Source organism: Orcinus orca, chromosome 4, assembly GCF_937001465.1.
Source record: "Orcinus orca chromosome 4, mOrcOrc1.1, whole genome shotgun sequence".
Lineage (NCBI taxonomy): Eukaryota > Metazoa > Chordata > Mammalia > Artiodactyla > Delphinidae > Orcinus > Orcinus orca.
The window spans coordinates 9,425,736-9,442,599 of NC_064562.1; the positions used below are offsets into that span (position 1 = coordinate 9,425,736).

The window sequence follows — 16,864 nt, forward strand, 5'->3', positions numbered from 1 at the left end:
GGTAAATAGTGAACAACTAACTACCAGATCAGATTGTTCCTGCTGATTCAGGCAGGGCTCATCAATGGCAGCTCAAGCTGGTCAGTTGAAATTTAATGAGAAATGGGATTTCGGAATAATGTCATAGTATCTCTCCTCTCATTGTTTATCACTTACAAAGGGGAAGATGGTGCCATTATGGCAAAGAAGCCTGGTAGACACCAACATGACCAGGTGACCGAGATTAGGGGGTGGGACAGAAATAAGCCAGCTTGGATGAGACTGCAGAGACACCATGTGACGATCAGCCAGCTCTGTGCAGAGCATGGCCGACCAAGGGCTCACAGGACCCACCACCGCACTCATCACGAAGCTACGCTTCCCCTGAGCTGCTCCCAGACAATGACTGAGTGGCTATGTGAGAGAGGGTCCCTATTTCTAGACAATAGGCATTGGAGGAGTCAGGAATACTGGAGCACCGTACGGACAGCTGGCTCTCACCTGGTTCAGAAAAACGTTGACGACAATGGGTATATAAAGCAACAGAGTGATGAACAAATGCAGTGAAATGTTGACAGGTGAATGGGTTAGGTTCCTGCGAGGCTTACATCTGAAATTATCTCACGATAAATTATTAATTAAAAAAATCCCCCAATAGTATAATGAGTTTCCCTGAAGAGGTCAAGATATCCACACATCTACTGGCATGGATCGTTTTTTCTATAAATCTTCAGCTTTGGTGAGAAAAAGTTCAACTGCTGGGTATGGAGACAAACGAAGCATAACAGGAAGTTTTTATAAGGGAGCAAAACCTCGCCCTTATGAATTCTCATAGTCAGATTTTGTTCTAGCTTCTTCCCCCATAGAGGGAAATGAGATGCTACATTCATTCTACAAATGAGATTATAAACTGTCCAAAGGAAAAACAAAAATCAAGATTCTCATCAGCTTTTCTGGAATACAGTTACTATTTTTTAAAAATAATTAACAATTTATGAGCATTTGTTTGTTTTTGGCCACACTGCTCATCACGCAGGATCTTAATTCCCCGACCAGGGACCGAACCCGAAACCCCTGCGGTGGAAGCACAGAGTCTTGACCACTGGACCACCAGGGAAACCCCACAGTTATTATTTTGAATGCTGATGGCGTTATCAAACATGAATCAAAAAGAAGACAGGGCTTCCCTGGTGGCGCAGTGGTTAAGAATCCGCCTGCCAATGCAAGGGACATGGGTTCGAGTCCTGGTCTGGGAAGATTCCCACATGCTGCGGAGCAACTAAGCCCGTGAGCCATAACTATTGAGCCTGCACTCTAGAGCCCATGCGTCACAACTACTGAGCCTGTTCTCTAGAGCCCGTGAGCCACAACTACTGAAGCCCGTGTGCCTAGAGCCCATGCTCCACAACAAGAGAAGCCACCGCGGTGAGTAGCCCGCACACCATAACAAAGAGTAGCCCCCGCACAGCAATGAAGACCCAACACAGCCAAAAATTAATTAATTAACTAATTAATTTTTTAAAAAAAAGATAAATGAGAGCACCCTTTTCCCCATCCCAGAAACTCTACTTAGTTGAAGCCCGCAGATGGGGGAAAAGACAAGAAACATTACTGCCTAAATAAGAAATGTGAGTAAGCAAGAAAAACGACCCCTGGTATCCTTTTAACTGTAAAATTTGAAAGGATTACAAGATTTGACTGAGTTTTTATGAACCTAGGAATGCATGTAAGGGTGAACTCATCTGTTGCTGAAACACACACCACTGAACCATAAAAACATTACGAAGCCTTCAGCAGACGACACTGTTACTGTATCAAGTTACTAATTACTAGCTTTAAAACATAAGCAAGGTAAACGAACCCTCGAGCAGCACATATTTTAAATTTATTCAATCTGCACATACTCAAATCGCCTGTTACCCTCCACTTATCAGCACAAAATCTGAAGTGACCAGCATTTTTCTTGATTAGTATGCTCCACAAAAAACCTGTCAGCTTTTCAGAAAGGTCAGTTGACTCCAGTCTAGGCATGTGGCAAAAGATAAAAGCTTTTCATCTACCATTCCTCTCCTTATTCTCATACTCAGGGTTTCTTTACGCAAGAAAGCATCAAGGAAGCAGGCATGACAGTCTGTTACTGCATGGAGAAAATACTATCTCGTTCTACACAGCACCTGGCTTCCAGCAACCCAGTCTCAGATCCCCATTGTTTCTTCCCCACCCACATCCAAAAATTTTCTCCCCTATTTGTCATCTCCCAGCCCTCTGGAAGCAGCTGGCTGCCAGTAACAGAAAAGACCACAGTCCCATATAATGCATCTAGATGATATGAGAAATGGCTGATTCCATATAGGTTTGTAGCCATACCTGGCCAAAGGGCTCTTATAAAACCACTCCTCCAGGCTTGGAAAGCCAAAAAAGTTGCTTCCTTTGTCTAGGAATAATTATTTCCCCAATTAAACAAAAAAAATTAACAAAACACATAGGCCACGCTACCTAAGCAAACCTAGATTCACTCCCTACTCCACAGAGAGGTAGAATCCAGCTCAATTCTCTGGAAATCAGAAAAACATGAAAACCCTAAAGGCTATAATATAGGAAAGAGAGATACCTGGGACCCAGTAGATTCTATCTGAATGCCCATTTCTCTCCCCACTCTACAGCCCACTCCACCACCATGTGATGAATTAGTTACTGGATGAGGAGAATAAAAATCATAGTTTTATGTTGACTTGGATTCTAAAATATGAATAAGTGTATTAATTTGGATCCTAAATTCTCTTATCACTTTGGACTTCAACAGCATAACTTAAGCTAAGCTATAGTTGTCTTACATTTACATACACCTAACATGTGATCCAACTGTTTCACTGCTAGTTTAGCCAAATGAAATGAAAGCATGTGTCCGTATATCTGTATAGACTTGTACACCTTTATCTGCAATAAGCAAAACCTGCCAGGTTCACTGCATGTCAATGAACCTATTTAAATAAAAGTTCATGCACATACTTGATATTCTTTAGTATTTCTTTCTCAACTGTTTTCCGACGAAGTAGAAAGCCACTCTTCACTGTTACTCGATAGCAGATGTTATGAAAACTTAACACAGCTCCTCCAGTAAACGTCTTCAGGTCATTGGAGGTTGTCTCCGGGATGCAATTGGTGTTTCTTTTGGACATTGGGACAGAAACTTGGTAACTCCTGGAAGACATCTGGAGTGTTTCTGCCTCTCTGGAGAGGGAAAAGCAACAGTAAGTTGACAGTAAATGAGACGGTAAACAGTAGTTAAGAGTACACTTAAAACAATTCGGTTTTGGTACAAACTTCCAGTTATAAAATAAGTTAAGTCCTGAGGATATAATCTGCAGCATGGTGACTCTAGCTAATAATACCGTACTGTATATCTGAAAGTTGCTAAGAGAGATCTTAAAAGTTCTCATCATAAGAAGAAAAAATTTGTGACTTTGGTGTGCGATGGACATTCAGTAGACTTACTGTGGTGATCATTTCATAGTATATACAAATTTTAAGTCATTATGTTGTATGCCTGAAACTAATATAATATTATGTATCAATTATATCTCAATTTAAATTTTAAATAGACACCAAAAAAATTTTAATGTAAAATGCCTCAATGGTCATTTTTATATTGATTACATGTTTAAGTAAAAATATTTTGCATATACAGGATTCAATGAAATATATTTTTAAAAATTTTAAACAAGTCCATTGTAAACCTCAATGCAATAAATAGCTCCATTTCCAATAAATAGGCCACATCACAGCAATAAGAACAACCTTGAAACCTATATTAGGGAGGCAGACACAACTCTGAATACATACACTCCAATTAGGTGTCAATTAAACATCTAATAAGTAAATAGGGAGAGTATGAACATCTCTCAAAACTCACGAAGCAGAAAAAAGATGAACGGGAGTTAGATCTGACTTGAAAAGTGTATTACGATACGACTCAAGATCAGGGACAGACCACATGATCACCATCACCCCGTTTTTGTTTAAGTCTATGACACAGTTATTACAAAAAGGGGGATGGCCAGGCAATCAGGGATAAGAGAGATTTATTTGAATTTAAAGCTCCAGACTTGGGCAAGATGGGAATAAAGATGCGGACCTACTAGAGAATGGACTTAAGGACACGGGGAGGGGGAAGGGGAAGCTGGGACAAAGTGAGAGAGTGGCATGGACATATATACACTACCAAGCATAAAATAGATAGCTAGTGGGAAGCAGCCGCATAGCACAGGGAGATCAGCTCGGTGCTTTGTGACCACCTAGAGGGGTGGGATAGGGAGGGTGGGAGGGAGACGCAAGAGAGAGGGGATATAGGGATACAGGTATATGTATAGCTGATTCACTTTGTTATAAAGCAGAAGCTAATACACAATTGTAAAGCAATTATACTCCAATAAAGATGTAAAAAAATAAATAAATAAATAAAGCAAGCTCCAGACTTCAGGCGGCCTCGGGTCCGGGCTCCGGGTCCGGTGGGTCAGCACCAGCTGATGCCCGGTGGGCGCCGCCGCCTGGACCTGTTGGGTGAGCGCCGGAAACAGTGGGCCCTGTCAGGCCAGAACGCTTCACCTCTTGGTATTTCCCGCAATCGCCACGTGAAGCACCTGTTGATGCAAAGCTGTCTACACAGTGGGTCTGGCCCTGGTAATCTGCCTCATTCGTGAGTTCCCGCCTGTGTTAGGCGCTGCGTTGGGCAGCTGGTTAAAACGGTGAAGAGCAGGGTTCCCAGTCCCCGGAGATGGCCTTCTGCAGAGGCAAGACTTTCCAACGCCAGCTGCAGTCCACGAGCGTGGAGAACGTGTGGGCTTTAGGGATGCTTGCAGCGAGTTCAAGTTGCGGGTTTCCCACTGGTCGCTAGTGACCACAGACACGTTCGTTTAACCTCTGAAAGTGTTACCTTATCCGTGAAAAGGAGATTGACAGTTGTTTGTGCTCTAGGATTGTGTGATTTACATGAGAGGACCTGTGTAAAGTACATGGTACACTTCTGGCATGCCGGGGATGTGCTGTGTTTGGGGTTTCTGTCTGCCTTCCTGGGCATCAAAACAAGTGCAGTCGAACCGGTACAAGAAGACGGTCCTTCCTTCCCATCAGATTAGTGATTTTTATCTTTATCAAGGTGTTGAAATGCTTTGGGAAGGTATAAAATTTGCTGCCAGTTTCAGTCTATGACTTGGTTTAGCCTGTTTACTGAATCTTCCTAAAATATATATGTGCTCAGAAATCAACTCACCGTCCCTATTTTATACTCTGTGGAGCGCTTGATACTGTGCCCTGGACCTCACTCAGTGCCGGGCAGGGTCCTGAGAACTTACTAACCTCGTTCCTGTGTCCGTGCCGTGAGACACAGCACATACTGTCATCCCTTCAGGCCTGATGAAGAAATTAGGCCAAGGAGGGGAGAGAACACGACCAGGGTCACATAGGTGATGGCGGTTACAGCTGACATCTGTTAAATGCTTTCTGTGTGCCAGGCACTGTTAAAATGTTTTTTTTTAAAACGTGTATCATTTAATCCTTGCTACTCTGTGAGTTAGGTTTCATGGTAGTGACCAAGCTGCATTTTGAACCCTTATCATTCTATTTTTGTTTTTTTCTAAAATATTAAAAATTGAAAAAAAATTACATTCTAAAACATTTTTAGTGATATATATGTGGAATGTCGCGGGGAATGTGAAAGTGATACCTGTGATGACAGGTGTCATGATGATATGAAACATCAACGAAAACCAAGATTTTCTTTATGAAGAAAGTATTTGTATTCAATACCCCCAGGTCATGTTTTTAGTTATCAGTGGGAACTGTTCTTTGGGTTTCAGGGCCTGTTTGGAGTTCCTAAGCTCAGCGCCCCAGAAGGATTCCGTGTCGCCCAGGAGAAGGCCTTGAGGAAAACAGAGCAGCTGGTGGGCCACGTGTGCTCCGCGCCGCCAGGGCCCCAGACCGTGCTCATCTTTGATGAGCTCTCGGACTCCTTGTGCAGGCTGGCCGACTTGGTAAGACGCCAGGCATGGGCCGCAGACCACCTCTCACTTTTGCAAGTTAAGCTCAGTTTATTAGGTTCAGTATTGGACTGTAAGGTTAGGAATGTCTGAACTGTTTGAGAGGTCTTGGGTGTAATCTGTTATAGTGAAGCGTGCTGTTGAATGGGAAGAATGTACAGGAAAGGTCAGATTTAGTACTCGTACTTTAATCCGTATATTTAATAAAATAGATTTGTAATATGTAATGAAAGAATGATTACGCACATGGCAAAGATTCTTCATGTGACAGAGGTTCTTCATTTACGAAAATATCTACCAAAATTCTAATAGAACATTTACCGGTACATTTACAATAAAATTAATTGCATTAAAAAAAAAAAGCTCCAGACTTTATATGCTCCTTCAATCAACTAGGAAGATAAACTCCAAACTTCTTTGGAATGACAAAATCATTCCCTTAATGAGCAAACACACTTAAATTCTAGGAAGGTTTCGAATTATGTACAAAAATAATGGAGAAAATCAAACCAGTAGTTAAGCAGTTAAAGAATTTAAAACAAAAAGTGAGGATTAAATGTATAAATGAAGTTGAAAATATTTCAGTAAACAAATTTAAAAAGGCCCCTTTAAAGGATTTAGAGTAAGACCTTAAAGTGAACTTAACAGCTTGTGAAACAGGTTTGAAATGTGAAACTTCCATAAAACTAGTTTTAATTTTTAAAAATCAAAACAATCCATGAAGAACCTTCTCTCTGGCTATGGTAGAGTCGCTGGTCCAAACCAATCATTCTCCTAAGAACAACTGTAGAAGTAGACACAATATAAGATGCAGCTCTTTGAAGAGCGCTCTTTAATGAGAGCAAGCAAGGCAGCCAGGACTGGAGCTGCCAAGTTCCTGGAAAGGAGGGAGGCTGAAGGCACAGCCAGCACTCTGTGCCCTTTTCCCCTCGAGGCAAAGTGCACATACGTGGGGCGAAACTCAGGAAAACCAGGCAGACGGAAGCTGCTAGAGGCCAGAAAGCTGAACAAATATTTAAGTAGCCTCTCAGTGTTAGGGAGACCAAGTTTGGAGCTGTGAGCCTACCAGTTGAAAACCTGAAGTTTTTGAGATCCCACTAGGCCTATGACCTGGAAATATGGGCAACCCAGAAATAGACCAGCTTCCACTCAACCAAAGTGATCCACTCATACTTTGCTATAAGAAACTTAAATCACTCTGAAACTTATTATCATCCAAATTTTCAATCAAAAATTACCAAGCATGCCAGCAAATAAGACCTAATGTTCCAAAAGAAGAAAATAGAAATAGACCCATAGATATTGCAGATTGGAGTCATCAGACATCTGCGTTAAAATAACTGAGGGATACGTCTAAGAAAATAAATGAAAAGATAGACTACCATCAAAGAACCAGAATCTGTATTTTTTTTTTAAAATCAATAGATGAGTTTATTAGCAGTTTAGACACAGATTAGGAAAGAATTAGTGAACTGGTAGGCTGGTATGTAGAAAACATACAGATTGAAGAGTGTATGAAAATTCCACGTATCACCGTGGAAAAGAAAACAAAAACAAAAAAACTCCAGACTGAAAAAGTAGGCTTTTTTACTACATAAAAGAGGTATCAAGCCACAGACTGAAAAAGCTCTAGGAACACCAAAGCAGGATACATACAAGAAAACCATGCCTGAGAATATCATAGTAGAACTGCCCCCACACCAAAATAATCTGTAATGGTTCCTGTACCCCCAAACTGCTCTATTGTTGTCACACTTAAAACACTATTCAATCTTGGAAACTGCAAAAGTAGGAAACCACTTAGAGACTGGTCCCAGGAAATTAGAAGAGCTTGGTTTTAATCTGTGAACACAATGAATGGTAATAATCAGCTAAAATCCTACTCTCTTAAAGCAGTGAAAGAGAAGACTCAAGGTCCAAGTAATCTAGAGACCTTACCTCTTGACTCTATGGACTTCTTCAGCCAGACCCCAGGCCTTCAAAAGCCAAACTATGCCAGTCTGATACGAGCAATTGCTTCTCCGGCCTCCATCCCCATTTGATGTTCAGCCACCGAAGACACCTTCTAACCCTCTCCCGAGGCTCATTAAGAGAATCAAATAACGTACCACTTGAATGTAAATAGGTCACTGGCTCAAGATAGACATTCATACAAAATTTTTGTGAGATCTTCTGCTAATAAAAGGCACCAACTGGAACTAAAGTACCCAAGAAAGATTATCCATGCCCGTCCATCTATCCATCCATCCAAGATACAGGGCTAAAGCTTATAAGTACAATCACAATTTTAGAAGTGTGTGCATACCGAGCTTGCCTTCACTGTGCTGGGCTTAAGTGTGTGATTCACACTGCTAGGAGGTGCTGGATTCCTCACCAGGATTCTAATCATCTTCCTCAGGAAGACAACAGGGTCTTAGTTTTTCATGTGTCACAACTCAAGAGATTAGCAGGCATAACTAAGCTGAAGCACATTATACCAAAAAACAAACTTATTTCTGACACCAATATGGAACAATATATTACTCCATGATGAAACAAAAAAGTTACAGTAATGATTACAAAATTTAAAAAATACAATGTCTCAGGGCTTCCCTGGCGGCACAGTGGTTAAGAATCCACCTGCCAAAGCAGGGGACACAGTTCGAGCCCCGCTCCGGGAAGATCCCACATGCCGCGGAGCAACTAAGCCCGTGCGCCACAGCTACTGAGCCTGCGCTCTAAGAGCCTGCGAGCCACACCTACTGAGCCCGCATGCCACAACTGCTGAAGCCTGTGCACCGCAACGAAGAGTAGCCCCCGCTCGCCGCAACTAGAGAAAGCCTGCGCGCAGCGACAAAGACGCAAGGCAGCCAAAAATTAATTAATTAAATCTATAAAACAGACAAACAAAAAAGACCCCACCACTCTGGCTGCTGTGTGCCAAGTGTGGAAGCAAGGCCCAGTCAGGAGGCTCCTGCAGAAAACCAGGTGAGACACGCTTGGACAAAGGGATGGGCCTGGATAATGACAGAGGGGACCTCAAAAGTTCCAGAGCTCTGTTCCCACGCAGTAAGGTTTAGATGCCTGTGAGACATCCGAGAGAGAGACAGATCTTTGGTTAAAAACTGAGAAGCATAAACAAGACGCTCGTGGATGACAGACCACAAAGCCTTCTTGGGGGTCTTCAGCAGTCAATAATGTATTGCTCTCTGATTTTTAAAACATGCTACAGACCCACATTTGATTAACTGTGAACTGCTTTTCAAGAGGCGTCAAGGGATTTACACTGTCATACACAACTGTAAGGTTTAGGATTTTGGCAGGTGCAGTAAGTGTCAAAATCCATGAGAAGATCCGTTGTCCCTGGCTTACCAGCCCCTTGGCCTTCTCTCCTGGAAGGACGGTGCCTCCCTACTAGCTCAGCCATACACGCTGCCCACCTTGGCATTGTGAATCAAGACGGTGTCTTCTCACCCACTTAACTCTCCCATCTTTTATCCATCTATCTTTCCAGCCCACTCCCTCTACTTATCAGAGGACAGCTCCCCTAGGACTCCCACAGTTCCTACCTAAGTTAACCTTCTACTTATGCTCTGCTTTTCATTCCCTGTTGCTTACTCAAGGACACCTACCCAGTTATCTTCCACTACCCCTCACTTATTCTCCCCTGCATCAATTTTTCCTTCTCTCCTGATTATAAAATTCTGTAATTCTTCTCCCTTCTCCCCCTCCCCTTCTATGAAGACGGTATATAAGTCCCAAATTCTAACAGCCCCTTGGTGTCACTTTCTTTTTCTTTAAAAAAAAAAAACAACAAACTCCCATAGCTCCTGTCCATCCGTTACCCTCTCCCTCCTAAGTCCCTCTTAAAACCACTCCAATCAGGCTTCCATCCCACCTCACCCTCACACCAAAACCACTGCTGACAATATTAGGTGACTGCCAAAGTGACATATCCAGTGACTTTTCTGATTAAAATGTAATTCACCGACCATAAAATTCACCCTTTGAAAGTATGGCTAATTACGTGATTTTGAATGTATTAATGATCAATTCTTAGTCAAACCACCAGCAACACTGAAAGCTGAATACTCTCTCCTGGAAACATTTTCTTCACTTTGATTTCAGGACAAGATCAGGAAGCTCGGTTTAGGACATATGCTTTCGAGACATTCAAGCAGAGATACAGTGGACGGTTGGATGCTGACAGGAGAGGACCTAGAGATACACACCAAGTGGTATGAAGACCCTGAAACTGAATCAGAAGGGGAGTGGCTGTTGAAACACCACTGTGGCATAAAAGTTATTTTGAGCTGAAGGCATTTGAGTTCCTGAAATCCCTTATCTGCCTAGAAGCAGAGCACGCCCTCACGCAAATTGTCATAAGTCCTCTCCCCAGAAGCAACCAGGGAAAACTGACTCTTACCACCTGAGACAAAGAGAAATCTGTACCACACCTAAACAGACCTGTCAAAAACTTATCTATTTCCCATCGATTCTCCTAAAGGCCCAGTTATCTTTCCTGAAAGTCATTTGTGTTCCCATAAGTGCCCTTCTCCCCCTCTCCTTCTATGAAGATGGCATTTAAGCTCAAATTCTAACCACTCCTTTGAGTTACATTTTTCTGTGAACTCCCTTTCCACATGATTGAATCTAACCTGCCTTTCTCTCTCGTTAATCTGTCTTTTGTTGGTTTAATTTGCAGGTCCCCAACAACAGAACCTAAAAGCGTAGAGGAAAAGTTTTTCCTCCCCTCCTCTGCACCTAAGAGAGGAACACCAAGGACTCCAAGGACTAAGTCCTAAGGATATGTTTACAATAGTGGCGATTAGGAAGCACCAGCCGAGAGGTACATAATTTGACAAAGTTAAAAATTACCAACTCCCTGGAATGCCCTGGCAGTCCTTGGTTAGGACTCTGTGCTTCCACTGCAGGGGGCTCGGGTGTGATCCCTGGTTGGGGAACTAAGATCCCGCATGCCATGCAGTGCAGCAAAAAAAAAAAAAAAAAAAAAAAAAAAAATTACCCACTCCATTTATTCTCACAAATTACACAACAAATCACTGATTTTATAGATGATAATCTGGTTCTTGATGTGTAAAAATGCTATAAATAAGGCCCAAGGAAGTGATTCTCTTGTGTTCAAGATAATTGGAGGTCAGATGGAAAAGCACCTATGCCTCTTTCCACATTCTATAGTAATATGCACAGGGAAAATAAAATAGTGCTGTCCCCTGGACACACGTGGCTACTGCTACTCAACACTTGAAATGTAGCTGGTGAATGTTTTATGTTATTTAACTTATTCACTTAAATTTAAATAGCCACAAGTGGCTAACAGTTACCATACTGGACAACACAGGTCTAGACTGTTTACTTCTTAAAAATGTATTTCCTCATTCTTGGGTTACTTGATAAATAACCAGTTTTATAACCCCATAAAAGATACATACACTTGAACACTGAGGTCACCCCACCCACTCTCATATCCATCCTGCATCAAAGAAAAGAAGACTAGAAAAAGATGCATATACTTGCTATATGCTGTTATCAAATAAATTCATTCCTGAGTTTTAAAACAGCACAAAACTGTACTGTTTTTATTTCAAAAACAGGAGAGTGCTATATATTTCAGGTTGAGAATAACAAGTCTATAAAATGATTAAGTATACAATGGCTGAAAAAAGGCAATGCTTATTTTAGAGCTGTCTTCTGAACAACTGCTAAATTGAATTACATCACTTGCCTCAAGCGAAAACAAATGAGGTGAATCCCTAAGGAATTAAATCTGATCCCCAAACAGAATTCACATTTTACCAAAACATTTTTGACCATGTTTCTGCAGAAAGGGGGACCCCTTCCAGGGCCCGAGAGTGGGCTCTGCTCTAACACTCGGAAATGAATTGTCCAAAGAGACACACATGCTGACAAGACTTTATTAGGGGTGCCAGGTGGAGAGCGGCAGGGTAAGGGACCCCAGGAGAACTGCTCTGCCACGTGGCTCACGGTCTCAGGCTTCATGGGAACGGGGGTAGTTTCTGGGTTGTCTCTGGCCCATCACTCTGACTCAGGGTCCTCCCTGGGGGCGTGCGCGTCTCTCAGCCAAGATGGATTCCAGCGAGGAGGCTTCTGGGAGGTTGGCAGGACGTATCGTCTCCTCCCTCCTCCTTTTGGCCCCTCCCAGATTCTCCCAGTTAGCTTTTGGAGGCAACACCTCATTCTTTATCAGGACCCCCTGCTGTGAGACAACTCTGGCAAGCAGTTATCCTGCTTGTGCTTGGCCAAGGCTGGTGGTTTCGATCCACAGTTCCCTAACAATAACAGAAATTTCATAACATTCTCATGGTGAATTTCATACTGCTTTATTCAGAATTTCAAACACCAAAGGTAGGCTAATGAAAGAAAAATAATTAATTTAAATAAAATATAACCCTGCCAGCCACCCTCCAGGGCTTTCCTCTAAGAGTCACAAAGATCTAACAGTGTATGACCAGTACGTGGATCACAGCTCACCAAACAAACTAGCACTAAAATGTTCTTCTAGCCCCAGCTCATAGTGTAGGAACCTTCCTCTCGCGCCCTTTTGGCCTTCAGCCATCTCCCAAATTACAAGTAAAAGAATGATATTTCAAAGTATCTCCTTTAGACTTTACTGGAAACCTGCCACTTCAGAGAGCCACATTTGCATTTGCAAGCTAAAAATTTGCCCACACAGGCTGTTGTAAAAGCAGGGACCTAACATCCATTATCTTTGTATCCTCTGGAGCTCTTCATACCCTGTTCTCGATTATTCCCACTGAATGAAAGACTAAATCGCAAGATGCCACATCCCTGTATTAAGCAAAGTGGTTTCATAAAGATATTCTAACAACAGGAAGTCACTAAGCATTCTGTTTAGAGAAGTTAGGTTCTGGTAGCATTAGTAAACTACATGTACAAATTAGAAAGAACGAAAAGACACACCACAGAAGATTCTGCCTGGAATCTATGAAAGGTAAGGACAAATCTTAACGAACACCACCTAAGAACTCAATATATCAACACAGCTGGAGTTCACAGAAAAAATAATTATCCCGTTTCAAGGCAGAACATTCTTCCGGCCAGCAATGTCCTTCCCCATTCCTTTGCCTACAGCCTCAAATTCACTTGACAGATTACGACCAGTTCCATCCTTCATGAAGCAGCACATGGCCTCCTAGAGGAGACTAACCAGTTGTACGGGAAGAAGAGAAAAGAGAAGAAAGTTGTCCTAGTAAAGGAAAGTAACACCATTAAATTGAAAGAGATTGTGCTGGGAAATGCATGCTGTCCGTTATACTAGAGTGCAGCTCTGGGGACGGGGCAGTTAAGAAAAAGAGGCTGAAAAAGTAAGCAAAGACCATCAAAGGGTGACATACGCCCTGCAGGGAGTGAAGACTTGACTCTGGAAGCTCCGCAGGTCCCTGCAGCCCTCCTCTCACTCGTCCTACACATCCCCATCCTTCCAGCACAGAGGAGATACTCCGTAAGGCCAGTGAGGGATCTGCAGGGAACTAGTGACTTATGGAAAAAAGGTACAGGTAACAAAAACTGGGGGAACATTCCTTCCAATATAATGCCAACTATACTCATGGTTCAGCCTAATCTTTGTTTTTTGTCATGTTTATTAAAAACACGTCAACAGTAAACAGTGTTGTAAACAGTAAAACTTATCCTCCTTAAGTACAGTTTTTGGACTTTGAAGATGTATACAGTCATGGGACTTCCCTGGTGGTCCAGCGGCTAAGACTCCACGCTCCCAGTGTAGGGGGCCCCAGGTTCCATCCCTGGTCAGGGAAGTAGATCCCACATGATGCAACTAAGAGTTCGCATGCCGCAACTAGAGATTCCCACGTGCCGCAACAAAGATCCTGGGTGCTGCAACTAAGACCTGGCACAGCCAAATAATTATTTATAAATAAATATATATATATGTATACAGTCATGTTACCACCAAAATTAAGACACAGACCATTTCCATCATCCCAAACAAATTCCCTCTCCCTCCCCCCAAGTCCCTGACAACCACAGATCTGTTTTCTGTCCCTTTTTCAATTTAATCTTAATCCTCCCTTTAAATAGATACAAGTGCACATAAAGTAAATACAGCTGACCCTTTGAAACCCAGCAGCACCCTGTGGGGTCCTCCTGGGAACAAAAGCCTTTCTGTGCCCGTGGTTTCTTATATGTAGGAAAAGGCTTCAGTCTCCTAGACCTTCCCTGAGTTCCAAAAGGCAGATTCAAACAGTTACTAATTAGAAGAGTGAAGGAACCAGAAACAATGGAAAGGCAGTAAAGAAATAATAGTGCAGGGACTTCCCTGGTGGCACAGTGGTTGAGAATCCTCCTGCCAGTGCAGGGGACACAGGTTTGGGCCCTGGTCTGGGAAGATCCCACATGCGGTAGTGCAACTAAGCCCGTGCATCACAACTACTGAGCCTGCGCTCTAGAGCCCGTGTGCCTAGAGCCCGTGCTCCGCAACAAGAGAAGCCACCGCAGTGAGAAGCCTGCGCACCTCAATGAAGAGTAGCCCCTGCTCCCCGCAACCAGAGAAAGCCCACGTGCAGCAACGAAGACCCAACACAGCCAAAAATAAATAAATGAATAAATAAATTTATTTAAAAAAAAGGAACAATAGTGCAACCCTGGGGGCAGGGTCCTGGTTCCTCCTCAAGGGATATATATCTTTGAGCTCTTCTACAGGAACTGAGGTAACTTCAGGCTGAGCACTAGATTCCTGGAGCACCGCCCTGTTACCTCACCACCAACCAATCAGAAGAAAGTCACACACCCTGCAGCCCTCACCCCAAATTTTGCCTATAAAAACACTTCTCCAAAAACCATCAGGGAGTTCTGGTCTTTTGAGCACAAAATGGCCATTCTCCTTGCTTGGCCCTTGCAATAAACCTTCCTCTGCTCCAAACTCCGATGTTTCAGTTTGTTTGACGTCACTGTACGTTGGGCACCTGAACTTGCATTTGGCAACACCTTAAACAACACAGGTTTGAACTGTGAAGGTCACTTATATGTGGATTTCTTTTCCATAACTATGTAAGAAATTTTTTTTTTAAGATTTGCAACAATTTGAAAAGACTTACAAACTATGTAGCCTAGAAATATTGAAAAAAAAGAAGGAAGTTAGGTATGTCATGAATGCATAAAATATATGTAGAGATACGTGTAACATACAAAATATGTGTTAAGTTTTGGAGGAGTCAAAAGTTATACATGGATTTCTGACTGTACGGGGGTGCGTCCCTAACCCCTGCTATTCATTTTTCTTTTGCATTCTGACAAAATTTGCAAGGATTCTGCCCAAATTTGTCTTAATCTGCGACAGAAAACTGAAACTTCTAGAAAATATTTAGTCAAATTGCGAGTAAAAATGAAGAGTTAGACTAAGTGTAACTTACATATATGTTACATCCCAAAGTTTCTTAATCTTTGGATCAGCAGTTTCCCGGATGAAATTGTGATGTTCCCTCCAAAGGCTGCTTGTAAAATGCTACCTAACACCCATCATCAAACGTATGGGATTCGAGTTTCTCCAGCCCTTAAACGTACTAGCCAGTAACCTTGGAGGCATTGCTTAGCCTCTCTAAGCCTGTTTCTCATCTGCTGAATTAAAATTCATTCACTAATACTCATTAGACTTCTACTACGTGACAGGCACTGGGGATACAGGAGTGAACAAAACAAAAACATACAAACATCCCTGCCATCAATGAGGTTATGTATGAAAAATGTCAGGGTCAACGGTGCAAAAGAGAAAAAATTAAAGCAGAAGAGAAAAAGTGGTCAGGGGAGGCCTTTCCAATGAGGCCTTTGAGCAGAAACCTGAGGGTGGCTCTCTGGAGGCGTGACACCAAGTCCAAGTGTCAGTCTAAGGAACTGCAAGGCCAGCGGGGCTGAGGCAGAGGGAGGGAGAGCGTAGGATAGGAAATCAGAGGTTCAGGTCAGCTCTCGCAGCACCCGCGCCTCAGGCCACTGCAAGAACTTTGGACTTGGCTCCAAATGAGACTGGAAGTCACCAAAAAGTTCTGGGTGGCGCAATGACAAAATCGAACTATGTTTAAAAAGATCACGCTGACTTGGGAATGGGGGGGCGGGGGAACAGAGCAGCGAGACCACCTAGAGGCTACTGCAGCCATCCAAGAGCCCAGATGGGAACACCGTCCTGCACCCCTCCTCCCAGCCTATGACAGCTGGGTATGTTTTGCCCTAGAGACACTACCAGACACGAGACAAGCACTCAGAAACTCTACGTACCTGGTTTCTAAGGAAGAGTGTATTCAGATATATACCTTAGGATGCCAGGAGTATCCCCGGTCTGCAGCCCTTTGCCCACAAGAAGGTGGGGCTGGGAGGAAGGACTCCAGCAGGCAAAAGGCACCTACTGCCACAGCAAGGTCACGGCCAGTGGAGGTTTTATAGTGAGTCTCTGCTGTAAAGCCCATTCCAAAAGAACCCCACCTCCCCCGACGCTGCCCAGGCAGGGAAAAGCAGGGGCAAGTACAATGGTCCAGCCTCAGGCCCACGGAAACCCACTTATGTTTACGTTTTACACTCATTTTACATTTACGTTTACACTCACACTCACTTACGCTTAAAAGGGAACTGACAGACGTGGACAGGGAATGCTGCCTGCCGTCCCAGGAAACAAGAAGTGCTGCCCGTCATTGCAGCAAACCAGGCTCTGGCCACCCGCCCTGCAGCCACCATCCCCATACCTCCCGATGCCCCTCCACCAAGCCCCCATGGTGCACACCGAGGGGAAGTTAGAGAAAAAGAGGAAGCACTATGTGTTCTGGGCACTGGCCCTAGATCGTTCATATGCATATCTAAGAAATTAC

At 43.1% G+C, this 16,864-nt stretch overlaps 1 protein-coding gene across 11 annotated transcripts in view; it reads right to left on the reverse strand.

The window, feature by feature from the left end:
• ABCG2 (ATP binding cassette subfamily G member 2 (Junior blood group)) overlaps positions 1–16,864 on the reverse strand; it is a 125,360-nt gene that overhangs the window by 35,184 nt on the left and 73,312 nt on the right. For 10 of the 11 annotated variants that reach the window (XR_004481436.2, XM_049709026.1, XM_033421497.2 and 7 more), the window contains one exon: positions 2,989–3,210. Coding sequence is in view for 10 of the 11 variants with exons in the window: in XM_049709026.1 (XP_049564983.1) it covers positions 2,989–3,191 (203 nt within the window). In the remaining variant the exon portion in view is untranslated. Of the gene's footprint in view, positions 1–2,988; positions 3,211–16,280; positions 16,383–16,864 lie in introns of those variants that run through there. The other variant, XM_033421499.2, reaches the window with a different exon arrangement.